Raw genomic sequence first — 25,517 nt, 5'->3', positions numbered from 1 at the left:
TCTAGCAGTCTGAGATGGGACGGATTGGACTGGAGGGCTGAGACCAGAGAAGAACATCCTTCCTCTGTGATCAGACATCCTGACAATCTGCAACACAAAACATCACATCCATCAACTGAGGATGGAGATGAGTGGAGTTGGAGTCATTGAACAGAGTCTGGGAATGCATGGGACTTCACCAACAGGACTTCAATGTGTAAAGTCTATGAGTTCCAGACTCTGAACACAGTTGAAGATCAGTAGAACTGGTCTGGAGCTCAACACAAACAACCACTGACAAGTTCAATCCATCCAACAACTGCAGACAAACATTGAAATGATGTGTTGTGTTCTGTGTTGAACCCTGACCTGAGAGTGTCCAGTCTGCATCCTGGACTCTTCAGTCCATCTGACAGGATCTTCACTCCTGAATCCTTCAGGTCATTGTTGCTTAGATCCAGATGTGTCAGACTACAGGACTGGGATCTGAGAACTGAGGACAGAGCTTCACAGCTTCTGTCTGACAGGTTACAGCCACTGAGTCTGGACAAAACAAAAGGCATGAGTATAAAGTTATTGATCTGCTTGAAATGATAGATCCATATTTGAGATGTTTGATCCAACTGTTTGTTCTCACAGAGCTTTGTTGGAGGCTTTGACCACTAGCAGCAGCCTCAGAAGAACCTCCTCTGAACCACAGTATTCCTTCAGGTCAAACACATCCAGGTCTTTTTCTGATGACAGTAAGATGAAGGCCAGAGCTGACCACTGAGCAGGAGACAGTTGTTCTGTGGACAGACGTCCTGATCTCAGGTACTGTTGGATCTGATCCACCAGAGATCCATCCTCCAGTTCATTCAGACAGTGGAACAGGTTGATGCTTCTCTCTGCAGACACTTTTTCACTGATCTTCTTCTTGATGTACTCTACAGTTTTCTGGTTGGTCTTTGAGCTGCTTCCTGTTGGTTTGACCAGACCGTGTAGGAGACTCTGATTGGTCTGCAGTGATAGACCCAGGAGGAAGCGCAGGAACAGGTCCAGGTGTCCATTTGGACTCTGTAAGGCCTGGTCCACAGCGGTCTGGTAGAACCGGACTGGTTTGTCCATGAATAGTTTAGACCAAACAGATGTTCTTTCTGGCAGCAGATTGACTCCAGTGTTGGTGAAGGTCTGATGGACATGAAGAGCAGCCAGAAACTCCTGGACACTCAGATGGATGAAGCAGAACACCTGGTCCTGGTACAGTCCGCTCTCCTCTTTGAAGACCTCTGTGAACACTCCTGAGTACACTGAGGCTGAGCTGATATCGATGCCACACTCTGTCAGGTCGGATTCATAGAAGATCAGGTTTCCTTTCTTCAGCTGCTCAAAGGCCAGTTTTCCCAGAGACTCAATCATCTTCCTGGTCTCTGGACTCCAGGGTAAATCTTTCCCAGATCTTCCATCATACTTGACGTTCTTCAGTTTGGCCTGAACCACCAGGAAGCGGATGTACATCTGAGTCAGGGTCTTGGGCAGTTGTCTTCTGTATGTGGTCTTCAACATATTCTCCAGAACTCTAGCAGTGATCAAGCAGAAGACTGGGATGTGACACATGATGTGAACGCTTCGTGACGTCTTGATGTGGGAGATGATTGTGTTGGTCTGTTCTTCATCTGTGAACCTCTTCCTGAAGTACTTCTCCTTCTGTGGGTCAGTGAACCCTCTGACCTCAGTCACCATGCCATGAAACACTTCAGGGATCTGATTGGCTGCTGCAGGTCGTGTGGTTATCCAGAGGCGAGCAGAGGGAAGCAGCTTCCCCCTGATGAGGTTCATCAGCAGCACATCCACTGAGCTGGACTCTGTCACATCAGTCAGGATCTGAGTGTTGTTGAAGTCCAGAGGAGGTCGACACTCATCCAGACCGTCTAAGATGAACACCACCTGGTGGTCTTCATAGATCCAGATTCCTGCTTCTTTGGTTTCAGTGAAGAAGTGATGAACCAGTTCCACCAAGCTGAACTTCTTGTGTTTCAGCACATTCAGCTCTCTGAAGGTGAATGGAAATATGAAGTGGATGTCCTGGTTGGCTTTGTCTTCAGCCCAGTCCAGACTGAACTTCTGTGTGGACACTGTTTTCCCGATGCCGGCCACGCCCTTTGTCAGCACCGTTCTGATTGGCTGATTTCTGTCAGGTGATGTTTTAAAGATGTCTTCACATGTGATGGTTGTTGGTGGTCTGTGTGGGTTCCTGGATGCTGTTTCAATCTGTCTGACCTCATGGTCCTGGTTGACCTCTGTAGCCTCTCCCTCTGTGATGTAGAGCTCTGTGTAGATCTGGTTCAGGAGGGTTTTGGGGATTCCTGCTTTAGCGATGCCCTCAAACACACACTCAAACTTCTCCTTCAGCTTAACCTTCAGTTTTCGCCGACACCGGTCAGTGCTCTCTGAGTGAAGACAAAGGAGACAATTCAGAGGATGTTCCAAACACAAATGGAAGGGGAGTGTTCCCATTTCTTCTAGTGTGTGTGTGTGTGTGTGTGTGTGGGGGGGGGGGTTATATCAAATACCACATTAGCCCTGATTTTCTGATGCTGCAAGATGTTCTAAACACTCCTGTGTAATTTTTTTTTTAAATTTTCGTCCCCCCCCCCCCACACACACACACACACACACCCTGAAAATTACTTTAACTCTGAAAATCCCAACTTTCACAGCTTCTGCACTCTTTTGTGCAGTGCAATGTGTAAATATGTTGATGATGGGACATTTAATGATCTTGTCAGTGTCTTATTGTATGGTCAGAGTACTTTGTACTATGAACAGTCTAATGTCAAGGTCATGTTGTAGGTTAAAGGTCACCAAAATGTCTAGTTTTTTCAATAATTCAGACCATTCTGACATTTATCTGATCTGTCCTCAGTTCTCTTCCCTCTGGTTTCCTGGGGGGATCCCCCAAGGCCTTTGGCCCTTTCAGAGCCACATTAGAGACTAAATATTGCAGCATGTACATTCCATTTGAATTTGCTGCCATTATTGTGGAGGGAAACACTAGCACACATTTTGGTGGGAATCACTAACACGTCATTCATTCATTCATTTTCTGAACCCCCTTTATCTTCACTAGGTCACTTGGAGTCTATCCCAGCTACTTATGGGTGAAGGCGGGGTTCACCCTGGACATGTGACCAGTTCATCACAGACTGAACATATAGAGACAAACAATCACTGTCACATTCACACCTATGGGTGATTTAGATTAACCAATTAACCTATCAGAGCATGTGTTTGGATGGTGGGAGGAGCCAGAGTACCCGGAGAGAACCCACGCAGACACGGGGAGAACATGCAAATTCCACACAGAAAGGTCCCACCCCCATGGACTGGTGTTGAAATGGAACCCAGGACCTTCTGTCTGTGTGGCACCAGGTCTATCCACTGCACCACTGTGTCGCCCACAACAGGACATATACAGACCTGATCAAAATCTTAAGACCAGTTGAAAAATAGCTAGAATTTACCTTTTGCACATTTGGATCTTAGGTTTTAAGTAGAGCTACAATATACAAAAGCAAGAAGGGGGAGTGAGACAAAAAGCACTTTGAAAAAGTCATTTATTGAAAACAACAAGTAAACTGAAATAGGCTGTTTATCAGCTGATCAAAAGTTTAAGACCGCAGGCTATAAAAGCCAAAATCTGCTCAAAATTCTCATTTTCTGTCGGGCATTCACATGGTCATGCCCTCCTGATGGCTAAAGCTAAGAAGCTTTCTCTTCTTGAACGTGGTCGGATCGTCGAGCTGCATAAGCGAGGCCTCTGGCAGCGTGCCATTGCTGCTGAGGTTGGACGCAGTAAGACAGTCATTCTAAATTTTTTGACAGATCCTGAGCATTATGGAACAAAAAAGTCAAGTGGTAGACCCAAAAAAATGACACCTGCGCTTAGCCGGAGGATCCGATTGACTGTCCGTCAAGACACAGGGCGGTCCTCGACCCAAATTAAGGCCCTTACTGGTGCCGACTGCAGCGCAATAACCATCAGAGGGCATCTGTGGGAAAAGGGTTTCAAAAACAAAAAACGTATTCAAAGACCTCGTCTCCTACAATGCCACAAAACTGCCCGTTTAGACTTTGCCAGGGAGCATCAAACATGGGACACTGAAAGGTGGAAAAAAGTTTTATTCTCTGATGAGAAAAAATTTAACCTTGACGGTCCAGATGGCTTCCAACGTTACTGGCATGACAAGGAGATCCCACCTGAGATGTTTTCTACATGGCGCAGTGGAGGGGGGTCCATCATGATCTGGGGTGCTTTTTCATTCAGTGGAACACTGGAGCTTCAGGTGGTGCAGGGTCGTCAAACGGCGGCTGGTTACGTGCAGATGTTGCAGCGGGCATCCCTCATGACTGAGGGCCCTGGTCTGTGTGGTAACAGCTGGGTTTAAAAACAGGACAACGCTGCAGTTCACAATGCTCGCTTGACCAAGGACTTCTTCAGGGAGAATAACATCACTCTTTTGGACCATCCCGCATGTTCCCCTGATTTAAATCCCATAGAGAACATTTGGGGATGGATGGCAAGGGAAGTTTATAAAAATGGCCATCAGTTCCACACAGTTGATGCCCTTCGTGAAGCCATCTTCACCCCTTGGAGCAATGTTCCCACCAGCCTCCTGGAAACACTCGCATCAAGCATGCCCAAACGAATTTTTGAAGTGATTAACAAGAACGGTGGAGCTACTCATTACTGAGTCCTACTATTTTTTGTTCTGGTTTGGAGAGTTTTTTGTAATTTTTTGAGCGATGGTCTTAAACTTTTGATCAGCTGATAAACAGCCTATTTCAGTTTACTTGTTGTTTTCAATAAATGACTTTTTCAAAGTGCTTTTTGTCTCACTCCCCCTTCTTGCTTTTGTATATTGTAGCTCTACTTAAAACCTCATTAAGATCCAAATGTGCAAAAGGTAAATTCTAGCTATTTTTCAACTGGTCTTAAGATTTTGATCAGGTCTGTACATGTAAATGTCAAAGTCATGTGAAACTACCGTTTGTTATTTTTGACATGTCTATATGGAGAATACATTATGTAAATAGTTGTGTTTAATATGTCTTATTGAATGGAAGTTGTTTGTGGTAAATAGATGTGTGATGTTTGGGTGACCTCTGACCTATAATTTGACCTTAACTCTACACCTTTTGTAGTGCAAAGCACTCTTAAGACATGACATGTTTCACAAAAAAACATTTGGGACCAGGATGAGCAGATTGTTACATTGTACTTTATCAAAAGTGAAGAAGGTTTGAAAGTTGCCAAAAAACCTATGTTTTCAGGGTTGAAAAAGTAATTTTCGGGGTGGGGGGTTTGGATGAAAATTTCCACAAAATTACACAGGAGTGCTTAGAACATCTTGTAGCATCAGAAAATCAGGGCTAAAGTTGAATCTGAAAATGTTCCTGAAAAAGCCCCCCCACCCCCACTTCTAGTATCATATCATTCTGTTCCAGATTCTGTGTGTATTCAGGTCCAATCATTCATTTCCTCTCATTAGATCAGTTTATAGTTCATGTGTCTTCTGTCATATCCATGACATTCACCTGGAGGACAGTAGAGTTGAACTGTTCAAGTATGTTCATCATGTGTATTTGTACATGAAGAACCCTTCAGTGTCTTCAATAATCAATGATTCAAACAAACTAAATCCACCTTATTAACAACACTTTGTCCTCTCTGTAGTTTTCTATCATCATTAATCTTTAATCCTGAATATCATCTTTGTTCATTTGGAATGTCCTTTAAACCCTTTTATCTACAACAAACACAGCTGTAAAAATATTCACAGTCATGTCGGCAGTAGTTTCATCAGTTTCATCCATTTGACTTCAGTCACTGTTTTTCCTCTGATTCAAACTCTACACATGGACGTCATCCATCAGGTTCATTCATGTCCATTTAGTCAAATACCACTAGGTAGTTCAATGAGAAAGTCAACTGTATTTAATAGGAATGACTCAGTTATTCTCACATGTCCGTATTTGGACACTACAGTGTTATGACTGAGACCAAACATATGTTAAGGTCCCGGTTTCGTAGAAGGAAACTGTTCTGGAGCTGAAAATGACCACTGGAAAAACGGTCCAATCCCACAGTGAAAGAATAACAGCTGATCTACTGGAGGTTTCCAGGGACTGAATGAGGACCTGCTTGGACTAGAAGACTGTGGTGAAAAGTGTCCTCCTTCCACTTGGTGTGTTCACCTGTGTGTGTTTTCAGAGTCTCTTGTGTCTTTGACTGTAGTTGAACCTTTCCAACAGACTGACAGCTGCTTCACTTTCATTTGAGATCCACAGGAAAAGGTCAGTCTGTCGACAGTTACCTTTAAAAGACCACATCTAAGGAAGGCTTTGACACACTTCAGTTAAATCTGGACCAAACGGTCACTTGGCATTGAGGTGGAAAAAGGTCAACGGTCACTGAGACCTCACAAATCACATTAGTGAGAATGACTGTGAACAAGTGAGAAAACTACATGAGTGGATTCTGATAGAACAGCTGATTATGTTTTAGTTTATATTATCTGTCCATTTGATCCAGTAATAATAATAATAATAATAATAATAATAATAATAATAATAATTATAATAATAAATAAATAAATAAATAAATAAAGCTTAATGTCTGTGTAATACAGTTCTGCTTCATCCACAGTTTGAATTGACTGTTTTTTTTTCGTTTGACTAAACTCTGTGTTGAGTTCTTAGATTTTTGACTTCTCCAAACCCAGATGACGACTGCCTTCACAGATTGAAATGATCTGTAAACTGATGCTCTGAGGGGTTTGAATGTTAGCAGGACAGACTCTGAATATTCACAGAATTCTACTGGGTCTGAACGGATGGAAACAACATGACCACTGTCCTTCTGTTTAATGTGTCACAGGGAATGAAATATGGAACCTCTTACTTATTAATGACTGACCTTTAGATCGTAGGATGCCTTCTGGAAGTTTCTGCACCAGATCAGTCCTGTCCATCTTCTCCAGAACCCTTACAGTGACTTTCTGAGTATTTGTGTAGTGGGCCTGGACCATCAGACGTACTGTGTCTATCCGGTCTGCGTTCTCCAGTTTACTCACTGGGATTCGTGGTTTTTCATTTCCCAAGTGAAACTTGAACTTTTTAAACTCATCATCGATCAAATCCTCCAGAATTTTCAACAGACTTTCTTCAAGTGCTGCCATCTGTGTTTCCTGTAAAGATCCAAAAGAACATGTTCACCTTCAACAACCAGGGCCTGTATTCCTACAGGTTCTCAGTGCAAAGAGTTGCTCCTAGTGGCAAATTCTAAGAAAATTCTTAAAACCATGATGTTTTCTTAGAATTTCCCCTAAAAATGAAGAGTAGATCCTAGTAAAGATAAAAGCTATTCCTAAAGAATCCTAGCCCTTAAGAGAGCTCCTAAGATGAGATGTGTTCAGAGCAGGAAGAGGACTTTTAAGGGGAAGAGGAGTTCCCTAAGCAGAGGACCAAATGGAAGAGGCAGGAGGGAGATTCTACAAACCCTGGATGAAAGTGAATTAATGAAACGGTACATATGGCACTGTAAAAAAAAAAAAAAAAGAAATGGTAGTATTCCGGCAGCAGGGGTGCCGAAAAAATGGAAAATAACCATTTCATAAAAATACGTTAATTTTCCATAACTAAAAAACAGCTTTTTGCCCTAACTTTACTTGAGATTTCGCATATTTTTTTGACTTTTTAATGTTTAATAAGGAATATTTACATGTATTAAAACAATCAAATTACCAATAAATATATATATAAATAATTTTCAATGAGACTCAGTTGTCCAATCCACTGATAAAAACTGTATTTGGACAGTTTATCAGTGCTTATACATGTTATACATTCACAAAAATACATTTATTCAACAGTTTTATGTGAAACCTCCTGTAATTACACAAGATATTCGTCAATTAACAAACAAGTCTGGTTCAACTGACAGAACAAATACTTCTGTTACGGTTAATTGTCAGTAATTTTATCTTGTTTTATTTATTTTTTTTTTACAGTATTAAACTTTAAATTATCAGTTTAATCTCATGAATAGAAAAGAAATATTTGTGAAATTACAATACATTTGCAAATGTATTTTAACTATTTTTCTGTGAAAAAAGAAAAACATTTATTTTAAAAAACTGACATTTTATGGTTATTCAGTTACAGTTTTGTTGTGTTATTTTACATTTGACGTGTAAAATCAGTCCATTTTTTATCATTTCGTTGATATTTTCCTGTATCTTAAAAATACAGGAAAAATCTGTAAAATAAATGGTGAAAATTCTGTTAAATTACAGATTTTTTTTACAGTGTGGATGGTGCAGAATCCTGTTTGTGGTTGATCTCATTCCAGATGCACTTACTTCTCCAACCCAATGCCACAGTGCAACACCACCCAAATGAAAGTCATCCCAACACTGAGGTTTTTGACAACAGGGAAAATGCACCAGTGCAGCTGAGATGACCTGGGTCTGTCCCAACCCTCCACCTGCAGGGTTAGGGTTAGGGTTAGTCCCAACCCTCCATCTGCAGGGTTAGGGTTAGGGTTAGTCCCAACCCTCCATCTGCAGGGTTAGGGTTAGGGTTAGGGTTAGTCCCAACCCTCCATCTGCAGGGTTAGGGTTAGGGTTAGTTCCAACCCTCCATCTGCAGGGTTAGGGTTAGGGTTAGGGTTAGTCCCAACCCTCCATCTGCAGGGTTAGGGTTAGGGTTAGTCCCAACCCTCCATCTGCAGGGTTAGGGTTAGGGTTAGGGTTAGTCCCAACCCTCCATCTGCAGGGTCACAACCTCCTGAGGACGCTCAGTAATCACAGACACTGATGAAAGCTCAGACACTTTACCCTCGTTCAGACCAAATTGAGTTGAAATGTTGAAAGCTGAAAGTGCAAAAATTACCAACATGCCAATTAATATGAGCAAATAAATAGAACTATCACTATGTGAATACTGTGCAAATGCAAGTGAGTTTTTTCACACATTTTGTCGGATAATTTTTAAGTATAGCTTACTATTCATTTAACAGATATTTTCTTTTATGTGAAATATTATTTTTAATTACACAGTCTTCATCAGATTAGATTCTATGATTAACTTTATCCATTTGAGGGTCCATCCTTTGCCCATTATCACCAAAAGTATATATTTTTTCTAGCTTTTAGGATCAACCAATCCCAGCTTTTGAAATGATGACTCGTACCTATCAGCAGGTGGACCACACCTCCTCACTAACAGGAGTTTGTGTCCATTCCTTGCTCAGAGTTCTGACAGTGTTCTGGAATCACTCCTAAGATAATACTCCTTGCTAGGAATTTTTAGGTGAAGTTAGGAGCTCTGTGAGAGGATTCTCAGAATCTGTAGGAATACAGGCCCAGGTCTGTATCTGATGTGATCATGAACCTGTTCATCAACGTAATCCTCAGGTTTAATGAACCTTCTGTCCAAATGTTTGACACATTACATCAACATCATTCATTTTATATCAAAGACAAAAACCTCCTGAAGAGTTCCACATGAATAAACTGGACTGCATCAGCGTTGGACATTATTGGTTGGACAGAACAGATGGACCAGTAGATGTTGGACCAGTACACACCTCACATGTGGAGTCCGGCTGAGTCGGATGCTGTGGATCACTGGGAACCTCTGAGCTCTGCTGCTCCGCTCTGTGGACCAAACATCAACAATGAGCTCACATTATGTCCGTCCACACAGACTCCATCATGAGTCACATGACCCCCTGTAGTGGGACAGGTGTCCTGGTCCTGCTGATCCTACAGAATCCACATCTCAGTCTGTTTGGAGCTTCACACTCACTGGGTTTAGTTGATCTCATCCACATTTGGATGAAACCAACAGCTCTGTCCTAACAATGTGTGTCCTCACCATCTGCACTCACAACATATGATACAAAGGTGTTCAATGGACCAGGAACCAACCCTGGACTCTGATCCAGGATCATCCAGGACCAGGTCCCACTACAACAGGTTTTCATTGATCAGGTTTAGTGTGATTCTCCTGCCAGTGTCTGAACCAGAGACTGAAGAAAAAGACCATGTGACACCGACGGTTCAACAGGACTAACTTTAGTTTGGACATAGAACGGCAAGTTAGGACTGACTGAGCTGAAAACCCTGTTGGTGGATCTGGACCAGATCTGAGGTTCACTTACTGAGTCTGTGGAACACGGCCTGGTTTAAACTCCATGGGTTCCATCATGGAGTCATCACTCTTCATGGACACACAGCTGGGTCCAGGATCCAGATCCAGGTCCAGGTCTGTGAACATTGATGGTACAGTGGTTTTAGTGCTGAACTCTGACATTGATCTGGTTGATGTTGTACATTGTGTTCCATAATTCAACAGAACACAGTGAAATCGAACTTTCTGTGACATAGTGTAGTTTTATATCAGTAACAGAAATTCATGTTGTATAATTGAAACTGAAACAACAATAATAACGAGGCTTATGCTGTCAGGGGCCGACAGCGAGGGTATATCCCCAGAATCCCCCCAATCCTCTGTTCTATAATAAAGCAAATAAACAACACAATGTACAAAAGATACCAACTTCATTATTCTTCAGAAAGCAGACTGTGGAGAGATTTAATATGAAATGTGACATTCTATAGAAATACCCAGAACTGTTCATTTGATATTTTCACAACATTATCAAACATGAGATGATCCTTATTCTCCCAGAATGCACCTCTGCAAACAAACTGGCAGAAGACACCAGGTAAAGGAAGACACATCAGGATTTCATGATTCACATCAGCCCAACATGTTTTGTATCTCAACTGCCCTGCACCTGAAATATGAACTATTGTTTGGACAAGGATTAAGAGCCCAACTACCTCATCTGTGAGGATCTGCTCAGTGTGGCTAGCAAACAATATCTATTGAATCTGTCATCTGTTCAATACTGTCAAAGTATTTATAAAGGATTTGAAAAGTATTGGAGTTGTTTTCAAATACTTTGACAGAGTATTCAAATACAAATACTGTCTCAATTTAAAACCTCAAATACAGATAGAAATACTGCAGAAAGGTATTTAAATACATTCAATTCACATCTCAAATACAAATACAATGAACCAAATTTGAGTTGGATTGTCCTACTATATCTATTAATAATGTCCCCCAAAAAAATCTTATTTTTCAACAGAAGTGTTCCCATTTGGACAAGTGATAATATTCATGGAACACCCAAATCAACAGTGTTCTTCCCCTAGGGGTCACCGATGTCGGTGCTAAAAGGGGGAGAGTTATCACGTTCACACTAAGGATATCCAGCCTGAAGAATGCCCGAAAAGATATTAGATATTTGTTGGACGATCAGTATGAACCAAGTTTGACCTTGATTGGCCGACTATTTCAGAATCAGAATGAGCTTTATTGGCCAAGTATGTGAACACATACAAGGAATTTGGCTTCAGTTTTTACATCGCTCACGACATCCAGTTCCAACATGAACCCAGAACAACATGTGGACCTGGACTAGGGCTGTGCAATTAATCGAAATTCGATTACAATTTTGATTATTACACGCAACCAGTACAAAAATTATGTAATCGAGAAAAAAACGATTATTAATTTTGAGTTGTTTTAATTCACGCACACGCAAGCTACCATGAGCTGCTCTGCCCCGCCCCCCTCTAAGCTACAGCTTCCAGCTAGCCGGCAGGTCCACCCAAAGAGGAAAGTTGTACTTAGCGGTCTGGACAAATGGCAGGACAATCCCAGCAGAAGTGCTTGGTAAACAAAAAAGGCAAGTCAAATTCAATTGTATGGAATCACTTTGGGCTTGATGAAGAAGACGAAGAGCAAAAACACATCACATGCAAAAAGTGTTTGGTAGTTGTGTCCGCACCGACCGCTAACACAACAAACCTTTTAACCATCTAAAGTTGAACCACTGCGACCTTTATCATAATCTTATGAAAAACTAAAACACATGAAAACAACTTCGTCCGGAATGCAATCTTCAGTCTCCGAATCTCTTAACGCTGCAACTCCTGTATTAACCTAACCCGTATAACCCTAACGTGTGTATTCTATAGATGGCTGATGTATACAGAAGGTCTTAACTGAAACCTCACGGCACGCCACTGAATTTACTATGTTTCATACTACATTGAACATACTTGAATTTATCATTTGCACTTTACGTGAGTTGTTTTTTTTTATTGTTACAGTTCTGTGGTAAGTCTATAGCAGTATAATTCCAGTGCACTATTTATTTACAAAAGGAAACATACTTGAATTTACAGTACACTTATTTGCATTCAAAGACTTTTTTTGTTTCGTACAAAAGTGAACATACTTTATTTTAGTGTTTAAAAGCTTTATTTATGTTTAAAGAGTATATTTTACATTGTTTTGCAAGAAAAAAAATAAACAGCTTTAAGGTTAACAAATAATCATTTTTAATAATCGTGATTTCAATTATTGATAAAATAATCGTGATTATTGTTTTTGTCTATAATCGAGCAGCCCTAACCTGGACACAATAGAGACAAACAGTCCAGTAGAGACAGAGACAACAATGGGTTTAGATTTACAGTGGGTTTACAATGGAATATGGACAGAAAGTGCAAGTTGAAGTATTTCTACAGTGAGTGGAAATGTACAGGAATACAGTCTGTAAAAATATATGTTCATGGATATATATAAATGATTGTAGTGCAAATACAGTTTTGTACATTGTGCAAATTAGACAGTTTTAAAAAGAGTGTAAAATATAAGTTTGTCAGTTGGTAAATTGGAGTCAGGGGGTATTGACACTGGATGGGTCATGAAGTGTTCATCAGAGTGACGGCCTGGGGGAAAAACTGTTCTTGTGTCTGGCTGTTTTGGCGTACAGTGCTCTGGATCGCCGCCTAATAATGTAAAAAAAAAACAAAACAAAAAAAAAAAAAAAACACAGAATTTTCAACAGAAGGTAACCAGTTGGGGGAAAAAAATCCCCCCCAGTGTTAAAATCAGGGGTGATTGTAAAAAAAAATCTGAGGGCTGAAAATGTTTGTTCAGGTCAGGTCATGTGGAATGGGTCGTTGGTGGGTCTACATCCAGGAATTCACAGATCTGTATCGGAGCAAATGCAGAAATCATAGACCCCTGAGCAATAAGGTCTGATGGCCCCTCACCCACCCAACTCACACTGAATATACAGCATGGAAAGGGGGGTTCAGGGGACCCTCCCCCAAGAAAATGTGGAATATTCTAGCACCTAAAGTGCCTTTTCATGACATTTCAGATGGAACCTACTGGTTTGAGTATTGTTCAAATCCAGTGTCATTGTGCTCCTGAATCCACCAGTGGATCTGCATTAGGAAGGATGAGCTGAGCTTTAGACGCTGATGGAATAAGGCTTGGTTTGGCCTTCACTGCCCCATATAGAAGAGGGAGGGGCCAAAACAACATTCACACATAGAATGGGAGTTTTTCACCGCTGTTTCATTCCCATTGGACAACTAACTCTAGATCTAGAATCACTTTGAACTAAATGAAGACATTTTTAAATGTGTCAGACCAGCTTCATGTGGCTTCATCAGTATTTCATTAGAAGGGGCAGTTGTGCAGCTTATCTGCCCCCTGTTTCTTCAACTGGGGTGCGATGCCATGTCTAATAAAACAACTGGATGCCTGTCAGGAGAGTGACCCATGACAAAGCCCAGTTTAGTCTTCTGCTCATTTAGCGCAGATGTTCACAGTGGGCTGGGACACAGTGAATGCCAAAACATGTTCTGACAAAAACCAACACACGCTCATTTTATGTTGGACAACACTATCGTCATGGAAGACGGGATATCTGATGTGGTGCTTGTCTCTCCAGTAACATGTTGTGTCACATGCCAGAGTCCTACACAGGTCCACTTTTCTGAACCCGCCTGTACCCACGTACATTAGACCCACAACCCCACCTGTGATTAAACACATGGTCTCCACGGTAACTCACTGATCACAGCCCAGGTCGGAGCCCTTGATATTGGACCGGCTTCAATCTTTTTGCATCCATGATATATATCCTGCTGGAATCCTCTCACCCATGCAAAATATGACATCATAGAAACTCAAGGTAGTGGCATGAAGAAAGAGAAGTGTTAGACAATCCAGGTGAACTCAGTTTGAGCTCCATGGACCTGATAGTGTCAGAATAATGCTCAGAGAACCCATTTTTGCCCCAAAACTCCACCTAGTGAATGAAAATGAGCCCATCTGAACTCTGGATGGTAGACAGAACATGGAGATTTGGAAGAACATCAATATAAACCACATTTGATCTCAATCGTCCTATTATTGCAGATTTCAATCTGGAACAAAACTTACAAATGTCTTCTTCAATTTGTGCTTTTAAAAGGATGTATAAATCCACTATAATAACAAAATATAGAACATTATAGAAGTACGCATCAAATAAGATAGTATTGGAGTTAATTGGTTATCATGATAAGAAGATTCTATCACATTTATTGATCATTGCATTTGGAGTAAATATTTCAAGTGCATATTAAAACAGTTGATTCTGTAAATCTGATTGTGTGTGAAATGACTAAAAAAAGTGTCTATGAATGGTTTGTATGGATGTTTTGTGTTATTGTAAAAAATATACAGAGGAAAATGTGTGTTAACAAAGTAAAGGAAGCAGATCTACTTTGATTATTAGTTTGTAAAAAGGGGGCGGAGTCAATAAGTTCTACTTCTTCCCACTCCTTTTCGAGCGCAGAAAAAATTGTTTTGTTTTTTTTTTTTTGGACCATGTTGTATGATTCTGTTATCTGATGATTCAATGTGCTTGAAATAAACTACTACTACTACTATGTCCAAAAAACGGATTTTCAAATAAGCGCCCCCATGTGGATGACTTATAATACTGATAGAAGCTGAACTCCATAGGGTTCTTCCACTAGGGGTCCACTGTGTTGGTTATCAAGGAGAAGAAATCCAACCAAATCTGTCCTAGTTATCGACAAAACACCAAGAAGATCTGACGGTGGAGGTGTTTGGAGTAAGAACATTATATCCATGAAACTGCATTTAGTGGATATAATAATAATAATAACAATAATAATAATAATAATAATAATAATAATAATAATAATAATAATAATAATAATAATAATAATAATAATAAATGGATCTTAAACTTACAGAACATATTTCCATCATTCTCCTGGATGCAGTAGAAAGTCCTGGTATATGACATACAGTAGTTAATGTTGTGTCAGCTTTTATTTTGAAAGGTTTGACAGGAAGTGTTAGTGTCCTGTTGTGTCTTTTATTGAACTGAAGAATAAAAACGATGTGATACTGATGGTTCAACAGGACTAACTTTAGTTTGGACATAGAACGCCAAGTTCAGACTGACTGAGCTGAAAACCCTGTTGGTGGATCTGGACCAGATCTGAGGTTCACTTACTGAGTCTGTGGAACACGACCTGGTTTAAACTCTAATGGATGAATCATGGAGTCATCACTCTTCATGGACACACAGCTGGGCCCAGGTCCAGGTCCAGGTCCAGGTTTGGGTCCAGGTCCTGTGGGGGGTCTGTGGGTGGTCTTCCAGGGAGGGGCTCCCTCCTCTCTGTCCTCACTCTGATCCATTCGGCTGAATCCACATCAGAACACAAACCATCAGTCCAGACCTGAATCCACACTGATTCATCCTTTACATCAGGGCTGTCAAACTCATTTGAGTTCAGTTCCACATTCAGCCCAATATGAAAGAAAGTGGGCCGGACCAGTAAAAGAATGTCAATAATAGGAGAAGAACTTAGAAAGAATATCAACTCCAAAGTTTTCTCTGTGTTTTTGAGTGAAAAAGTCCAATTCCATCATTCAAATGTTTACATCTACGAACCGTACTTGAACCTAACATGAACAAATATGAACAAGCTGAAAATTCTGAAGAAAAATCAGTGTCATTTGAACAATATTCCACCTCAGTTTATCATTTATAAATGTGCATCACAACTTACAGATCACAGTGGATCTACAAATACACCAAACATTTGATAATAGGCAGAATATTGTTCAAATACTACATACTTCTCTTTAGACATTTCAGGTTGTTCATATTTTTGGTGAAAAGCCAGTCTGTAAATGGAAACAGTTTTGTGGAATTCTACTTTTGACACTAAAACAAAAAGAAAAAAATGCTTTTTTTCATTACCTCCGCCAAGGAGGTTATTTTTTTGCCAGGGTTTGTTTGTTTGTTTGTTTGTTTGTTTGTTTGTTTGTTTGTCTGTCCGTTAGTGTGCAACATAACTCAAAAAGTTATGGACAGATTTTGATTAAATTTTCAGGGTTTGTTGGAAATGGGCCCCCCCGTGGCCCCCCCCACCCCCGATCACCACCAAAATTTTATCATTTCTTCCTTATCCCATTTCCAACAAACCCAGAAAATTTCATCAAAATCTGTCCATAACTTTTTGAGTTATGTTGCACACTAACGGACAGACAAACAAACAAACAAACAAACAAACCCTGGCAAAAACATAACCTCCTTGGCGTGGGGGGGGCCCACAGGGGGGGCCACTGATCAGCCTTGGCGGAGGTCTGCGCTCTCCGAGTGCTTCTAGTTCTTTCTAGGTTATTCTGAAAGTATTTTCCTGGTCTGTCCCACTTTAAATTGAACATCCTTGACTTATAATATCTTCAGTGTCATTTTTACATTTCACAAATTCATCCCAGGGGCCGGATCGGACCCTTTGGCGGGCCGGATTTGGCCCCCGGGCCGCATGTTTGACACCTGTGCTTTACATGATACACAGCAGCTCAATCTACTTTTATTTTGAAAGGTTTGACAGGAAGTGTTAGTGTCCTGTTGTGTCTGACTTGAATCTGTAGACGACGACTGAGGAAGTTCAGAAAGACGCTGACGTTGGTTTCTTTGACCTAAACAGCAGCTCTTTATCACCTGATCCCATTCTAGTTCATCAATAATTGACTAAAGTGTGAACGTCAAAGGTCAAATGTCAACAGTTGTCACAGTCCAATCCAGACAACTTGATGAATCCAAACTGGTGTAAACATCCCAAACATGTGTAAAGTGTTTCCAGATCAGTTCATTGTCACAGACTCAGATCAAAGCGTCCTGATTGGATTCACAGAGTCCCAGATCAAACTCACCTGTGGACGTCCAACACTAAAGGGTTTGTGTTCGTCACACTCAGCTGTTTCCTGGATCCATCTGAGTCTCACCTGGAAAGACATGAGGTGCACATGAACACAACATCATACTAATATAGACTAGGGATGTAACCATATGAACATTTCATATCACAGTTATTGTGACCAAAATTCTCACAGTTATCACTAGAAGCACTCGGAGAGCGCAGACCTCCGCCAAGGCTGATCAGTGCCCCGCCCCCCGTGGGCCCCCCCACCCCCGATCACCACCAAAATTTAATCATTTCTTCCTCATCCCTTTTCCAACAAACCCTGAAAATTTCATCCAAATCTGTCCATAACTTTTTGAGTTATGTTGCACACTAACGGACAGACAAACAAACAAACGAACAGACAAACAAACAAACAAACCCTGGCAAAAACATAACCTCCTTGGCGGAGGTAAATATTATCGCAGTATTATTGAATTGTGCTCCAAATGTTCAAAAGTACTAATACTCTGGAACTGCTTGCCACCGGATCTCAGAAACACCACTTCACTCCCTCTCTTCAAATCCAGACTCAAAACACATGTTTAGGACCTCTTTCTCTTTGTGAACACATTTGTATTGTCCAGTTTTTTAACCTGTCTTTTATTTTTTACTCTGCTTTAGTGCTTGTTTTCTACTCTCCTGTTTTACTGTTTTACTGTACGGTGTCCTTGAGGGCCAAGAAAGGCGCCTATGAATAAAATGTATTATTATTATTATTATTATTATTAGTATTATTACTTCCACCAAGGAGGTTATGTTTTTGCCAGGGTTTGTTTGTCTGTTTGTCTGTTTGTTTGTTTGTTTGTCTGTCTGTTAGTGTGCAACATAACTCAAAAAGTTATGGACAGATTTGGATGAAATTTTCAGGGTTTGTTGGAAATGGGATGAGGAAGAAATGATTAAATTTTGGTGGTGATCGGGGGTGGGGGGGGCCCACAGGGGGGGGGCCACTGATCAGCCTTGGCGGAGGTCTGCGCTCTCTGAGTGCTTCTAGTTATTATTATTATTATTATTATTATTATTATTATTATTATTATTATTATTATTATTATTATTATTAATAATAATACACACTGCAATAATTTAACCAAGTTGCATTTTGAAAAAATAACAATTAAAAAAAACAAATAAAATGAAAGGCACAATGTCCCTTCTGTTGCAGAAACATTCAAATATTAACCCTTAGTGGTCTGAGCCTATTTAGGCTGTTTTTAGTCCTTTTAATTTTACCTTTATATACTATATAAACAAATGTTTACTATACCCATGTTTAGTATCTTTTTTTTTTTTCAGCACAACTTCATCTATATCATCTATTATTGTTTTCACTTTAACCTACTATAAAAACATAAAAGGAAACAAAAAAAAAAATATATATATATATATATATAAAATCCAATTTGAAAAGTGTATATAATTTATTGCATAAATAACACACAGATGTTTAACGAACCTTTTCAAAGACTTTAAAACTGAATATTGGTTCCAAATATTAGGTATAGAAAATAAAAATTGTAATAAATTCAAACTATACTCAAATATTTGACCTAAAAGCAGATCTCTACATCGGCGTTTTCTCTGGAAAATTGCGGTAATCAAACACAGTTATCATGAGAATTAGAATTTAAACAGTAATACTAACCATCTGCGATTTTATCACGGTTTATCGTTATACCGGTAATCATTACATTCCTAAAGTAGACGAATATATTTAGGATCATTTTGGACCTTCATATGTAAGACGTAGAAAATCAGTGATGAGTCAGCTGGTTCATCTGTACAGTCATTATCACCATGAAAAACACAGTCACATGTTCCTGCTCATTGGTTTAATGGGAACTGTTCCTTTACAGAGAAGTTTTACACAGATTTATGAAAAGGTCAGAAGGGTCAGAAGTTGTAGATTTAATCTTCACCCTTTCCTGCATAGTGGTCAGTCCAGTGGACAGCTGTTCTCCAGCTGTTCTCTAGTATATTCATGGCTTTGGTTCTTCTATTTGTGGATCAGCCGACACAGTGGACACTTCTACACCATCTCATACACTGACTAGAAGCTGCAAAATAAGCCACTCTGACTGTAGACGCACACAGCAGAGCGGATTCACGGAGCGGAGAACCAGAGCGCATAACGGAGTGGAGAACGGATTAGATCTAGTGTTGGAAAATGTAGAACAGACGGACATCCACAGTTCCAGACCAGCCTGGAGGTTTAGGATGGATCTGAGACTGAAGGAGAGACTGATGGAGAAACATCTGAAGAAGAAAGGTAAAGTTCACCAGTTCCATTTAGTGGACTGTCTACATGACTGAAGCACTGTCTGCTTTTATCTGTGGAGTTTTTACTCATTTTATTTCATTGTATTTGTAAATTGATGCCTATACTGCATGGTGGTTTTATAGAATAAAATACAAACCATGTAGAATCTGTGTTAGTTTGGAGTATGTTGGACTTTCTGTGAGTAAAAGAGCGCATGACGCTCTACAAAGTAAGAGCGCATGCTCTGATGTTCAGTGACTTTTTTTTTCAATAGTGCAATTTGACCTTGTTTTGTTTGTCTAATACATTGTTCTGTGTGTGTTCTTTTTCCATGTGTCCACCGGAAGTTACATTCAAGGATGAAGAGGGAGAAGCCACGGTGATGAACAAAGGCTGTGGAGATGAGAGCAGAGACTGAAGACTGTCCACACACAGATGAAGGACGGAGGAAGAGACTGATGATGAGTTCAAAGACCACAGACAGTGAACACATCCACAGGAGGACTGACTTTTACCACAGACAGTGAACACATCCACAGGAGGACAGACTTTTACCACAGACAGTGAACACATCCACAGTAGGACTGACTTTTACCACAGACAGTGAACACATCCACAGGAGGACAGACTTTTACCACAGACAGTGAACACATCCACAGGAGGACAGACTGTTGGTGTGAACAGACTCTTTTCCATGTTCAGACTGGGCCATAGGAGCACTGCCTGGATCAGAGCTGTGAACTGACACAACTGTTTCTGACAGAAACATGAACATGAAGGAACTCTGCAGACACAGAACGGACAAATGCCCTGTGTGTGTGTGTGTGTGTGTGTGTGTGTGTGTGTGTGTGTGTGTGCGTGTGTGTGTGTGTGTGTGTGTGTGTGTGTGTGTGTGTGTGTGTGTGTGTGTGTGTGTTGGTTGTGTTGTAGTTCTACTGTCAGACCACTAGATGGCCTCCTGGAGCTGATGATGAGACCTGAAGGGAAGGAGAAGAACAGCTGATTCTTACAGTCTACTACCCCTTTTCCACCAAACAGGTTCCAAACAAGGTTCTAATAGTTTTGGATTTTTCATTCTAGTTTAGTTTGATTTAGTTTGGACTTTTTTTCTCTAATTCAGTTCGTTTTAATTACTTTTTAGAACAGGTTTACACGTTTTTATTAGTTTTTTTTTTTTTTTTTTCTAATTTTCTATTTTTCTAATTTTCTATTTTTTCTCTTCTTCTCTGTCGTCGTATTCACATAAATCCCAGACAGGACTCTGCTGGTTTCTCCCAGCTTTAGTCTCCATGTTTCCAGGTAGAGTGGGAATGAAAACCTGACTCTAAACGACAAGTAACGAGAAGTGACGGATCGTTAAATATCGTACGGTGCCAGCAGCTAAAAGTGCTTTGAGGGAAATAAATGGATCTCGTATCAATCTGACATTGACAAAGATAAAAACGAAGGGAATTTTATCCAGAATTTTTATCCGTTTTAGTTAGTTTTATAAACACACAATACAGTTTCAGTTAGTTATGTTTTTTTTTTTCTTTTAATTGTAGTTTTTATTCATTTCAGTGAATGAAAATGTTTGTACCATTCTAGTTTGGGTCATGTGGTTAGTTTTGGTTCAGGATAATAACCTTGGTTGCCAATCCCTTTAAATTGTGTTGAGTCTTTTCCAAAGCAGCTGCAGACCTTATTGTTTCCACAGGCTTTGAATGAGCTGTGGGTTTTGGGACCATGTTCTTTAGTTTTTCTGCCTGTGGACGGAGCTGTGTGTCTGTGGATCCCACTTCTGATCTGACTCTAAAGCACGCTGTCAATTCTGTCTGTCAACACTTCCATAGAAACCAACTTTACTTCCTTACTTCTGATGGATGTGGGACAGTGGGTACGGTTACATGATGCTTTTGAAATCCAATCTATTTTTCCAGAAGAAATTAATCTGGAACTAAAGTACTTTCTCTTGTGTTTCCATGGAAATGTTAAACCTGAATAAAGGTTTACATGACAAACGTTTATTCAGTTCCTTCTGTTAGCTTAGCTTAGCTTAGCATAGTCACTGCATTTCCATGGTCACACGTAGCCAGTTTTTTAAAGGTGTTCTTTAGTCTTTTGTCAGTGATTTTGTCAAATCCGATTCTCTCTAATTATTTCTTTAGATCTGCGACTTACTGCACTCATACAATCTGTGGACTGTTGTGTTGACGGAAGTTGGAAAATCTTTTTGTTTGAAAGGATGCATGCGCTAAATTAGCTTTGCTTTAGCGTTTTAGCTTTGCATTAGTTTTTATTTCCCAGATTTTCTTCCTGCAGTAAGTCACATGACCATGATTTGAGCCTCAGTTTGTGATCATATTGACCCCAGCGGACTAAAGGAATGATTAGGGAGAACTGAATTTACCTAAATCACTCCTAAAATACTACAAATCACCTCTAAAAGCCTGGCTACGTCTGAGCAGAGGAATGAAGCCATTATGCTAAGCTAGGCTAAGCTAAGCTAACAGAAGGGCTGCAGTTCAAACTGTTTGTCCCACTTGTGGAACTCATTAGTTCATGACAAATGAATGAATAAAGCCAGTGTTGAACTGTTCCTTCAGGGTTTTCCAGGCTGGTAGATCCCATCAGAATAGCCCACTGGAACGCTTTGGGAAGACTAGACTGCAGTGAATGTTCTTCCACCAGCGCAGAATGTGTGCGTCATCGCCACAGGACAAGACACTGAGCATGTGCAGAATGGAAGGAATAAAGTCCAAACGGAATAAAGGCTTTACATGTCCAGGAAGAATTTAGAGCGCATTCAAAAGTGGATTAAACCACTGACTTTAATCAGGTTTAAATTTAATCCCAACTTTTCTTTTTCAACTGGAATAAGGTGTTTACATGGACATCTGAAATAGGATCCAACCTTTAATCAGATTAAACCAGGAAGAACAGTTGTCATGGAAACGCACGCAGTGAGTCCAAACCCTTACGGTGGTTCAGCTGGTCCACAACCACCTGAGGCTCAGAATGTGGGTCAGCTACACAGACGTCAACAGGAAACACTTTGAACCACTTCCTGTGTCTAAGCGTCTGTTTCTGTGGCGCAGCAGGAAATCAAACCATCGTCACGAAGACGCAGAAGTTTACATCTGCTATTTTGAATCTAATGAGTGTTGGTTTTGTCTGGACTTTTACTGATGGTAAAGTTCCCAGTTCAACACACGGTCCAGTCCAATGGAAATAGTCCAGAGGAGTTTAATGGAGCAGTGAGGAGAAAAACCCTGAGCCTCAGAAACAACAACAACACTGAGTTCAAGCACTGAGCTGCACATCAGCTTCTACTCTGAGGCCTGGTCTGATCACAGTCACTTCAGACGGACTCCAACACATGGATTAAAGCTCCTCCAGTTTGGACTGTTTCTACTGAAGGAAAGAAGCCACAGTGAAGGAGGTGAGAGTCAAACAGGTCCAACCTTACCTTCATGGAGAGACGCACAGACTCACAGCTGCTGTCGTTTGAACAGGAAGAAGAAAGGAAGCCAACACCAAGAGAAATGAAGCAAGTGGATGAGAGGAGGAGGAGTCAGAACAGAGAACATGTTTACAACAGTTTGGACTGGCGTTCCTTCATGGACTGATAGGAACCATTATCTGGGTCCAAGTGGACCTCCAGTTCTATCCCATTCAGAACCAGAACTGGATCAAACTGACTTTGGGCTGAATCTTCAGTGACAGATCTGCAGGATTTCTTCTTCTTCTTCTTCTTCTTCTTCTTCTTCTTCTCCTTCTTCTCCTTCTCCTTCTTCTTCTCCTTCTTCTTCTTCTTCCATCCTTTATGTCAGCAGGTCCAATCTGCCCTCAGATGAAACCCTCAGTAAATGAGGACACAACCAACACCTTTCCTCCATAAATGAGTCCATAGAACAGTGGTTTTCAACCTTGGGGTCTGGACCCCACATGAGGTCGCCTGGAATTCAAATGGGGTCGCCTGAAATTTCTAGTAATTGATAAAAAATTTAAACTTGCTAATAAAAATGTACATAATATAGTCTAACTGTTGTGTAAAATTAACATTTATTTGCAACATATCATAGCAAACTATTACACGATCAAAAACAAATTAATTTTAGCAAATAAAATGTGTGTTTTGAATGTCTGGGGTCACCTGAAAATTCTAATAATTTATTGAAAAAAAAAAAAATGTAAAACTTACTACAAAAAATGTTACATTATATAGTCTAAATGTTGTCGAAAAGTAACATTTATTTGCAACGTATTATAGCAAACTATTACATGGTCAAAAACAAATTAATTTTAGTCAAAAAATGTCTCTGTTTTGAATGTCTGGGGTCGCCTGAAATTCGTGATGTTAAAATGGGGTCAGGAGTAAAAAAAGGTTTGAAACCACTGTGTAAACGCTTCAGCTTTTAAGAAAAAAAAAAAAAACATCCATTTTCACAGATGTGTCATGATTCGGGGATTTTTATTCGACATGAATGAAAAAAAAAATCCATTTTCTTTGGCATTTGATTATTTTTTTTACATAAAAACTCAAGGTTGTAATTTCTCCTATTTTTGTTTATTATTCTAAATCTGAACTTTTCTTCTGCATCTCTGACATTTGAAACGTTTTCCATTTGATTTGAGCAGATATTAAATCTTCACCTTCAGACTCAAAGGACTCCAGTGGGTTTTAATGAAGGACTACATCCACCTGTCAGTACTTTAGGAACATTTACAGACCTACAACTGTTAGGAGCGCAGTTCCACAGGAATTTTTCACTCCATGGAACTTTTCTTCTGTTCTTTAACCAGTGCCATAGAGGATGGGTTTGGGTTCAGTGGTTCAGAGGAGTCCTCAGCTGGGTGGGAGGGGCTGACAGGGTTGACCTTTGACCTGTTTCCTGTTGGTTTCCAGTGTTGCTGAGCTGTGGTTGTGTGTTGCAGATTCCAGTCCAGGCTTGTACTTGAACTTGGACTCATATTAGTTCAGTCTAATCCAGTGGTTCTCAAACTGGGGGGTGTGAAGGCTTGCCAGGGGGGTCATGGGATCACTCCTGGGGGTTTTTGTTTTTCTTTCTTCAGGTTTGAACATGTATCAGGTGGAGCTCATGTTTTAGCGTTGGATTGGTTCCATTTCCAGAAACATTTTCCAGACTGAAATGTTGATCAAATGGGAATAAACTGATCAAATCTGACCAACCTGAAATGTCTAAAGCAGGGGTGTCAAACATGCGGCCCGGGGGCCAAATGTGGCCCACCAAAGGTTCCAATCCGGCCCACAGGATGAATTTGTGAAATGAAAAAATTACACTGAAGATGATCACAGAAAATTCTGGTTCAGGTTCCACATACAGATCAGGAAAAATATGATCATAATAACCTATAAATTCTTACAACGTCAATTTTTTCTTTGTGTAAATGTCAATATTTTCATGTAATTTTCCTGTATTTACACTAAAACAAACTATCATTTCACAGAAAACACAAAATATCCTGAACAAATATGAAAACCTGAAATGTCTGAAGAGATGTAAGTGTAATTTTGATAATATTACTGAATATTTAGTGTATTTGTAGATCCACTGTGATCTGTAAGTTGGACTGAACATGACGTCAATGAAAAACTGAGACAGAATATTGTTCAAATTGCACTGATTTTTCTTCAATTGTAGGTTGTTCATGTCCTTCACATTGTTTTAAAGGGCAGTTTGTAGATGTCAACTTTTTCATCATGTAAGGAAAGTTTGGAGTTGACATTATTTCTATAGAATTCTGTTATTTGACTGCTCCGGCCCACTGCAGACCAAATTTGGCCCCTGAACTAAAATGAGTTTGACACCCATGATCAAGATGTTTCAGATGACATGAAATCAAATTCACAACAAAAAAAAGTGTGGAGAGAATTTTTTTTTTTTTTTTTTTTTTTTAATTCAATGAAACAGAATGGATTTTCAACCAAAAAGGTGATTTGAGAGCAAAAGAAAATAAGTCCCAATAAAACAGAAGATCATTTGACTTCTAAATCAGTCCTCTTTACTTGTGAGTTCCAAACTTTTCCATCAGACTTCCAAAGTTTTCTTGAAAATCACTCCTCTTTGCTTGAAACT

General features: G+C 40.0%; 1 protein-coding gene across 1 annotated transcript; it reads right to left on the bottom strand.

Moving 5' to 3' along the window:
* Positions 1–930: 930 nt before the first annotated feature.
* On the bottom strand, positions 931–22,999 carry LOC115429151 (protein NLRC3-like; the record flags this gene model as incomplete). The annotated part of the gene is made up of 7 exons (XM_030148399.1): positions 22,886–22,999; positions 17,149–17,220; positions 15,437–15,625; positions 10,187–10,292; positions 9,611–9,680; positions 6,938–7,208; positions 931–2,408 (listed from the first exon to the last, which is right to left on the bottom strand). Coding segments are annotated over exons 4-7 (1,884 nt in total), but the record flags the coding sequence as incomplete, so codon positions are not given.
* Between the last annotated feature and the right edge of the window lie 2,518 nt (positions 23,000–25,517).

The sequence above is a fragment of the Sphaeramia orbicularis genome, chromosome 12, assembly GCF_902148855.1.
Source record: "Sphaeramia orbicularis chromosome 12, fSphaOr1.1, whole genome shotgun sequence".
NCBI classification, from domain to species: domain Eukaryota; kingdom Metazoa; phylum Chordata; class Actinopteri; order Kurtiformes; family Apogonidae; genus Sphaeramia; species Sphaeramia orbicularis.
The sequence above is the reverse complement of the archived record's forward strand: the minus strand, read 5'-3'. Positions and strand labels throughout refer to the sequence as shown.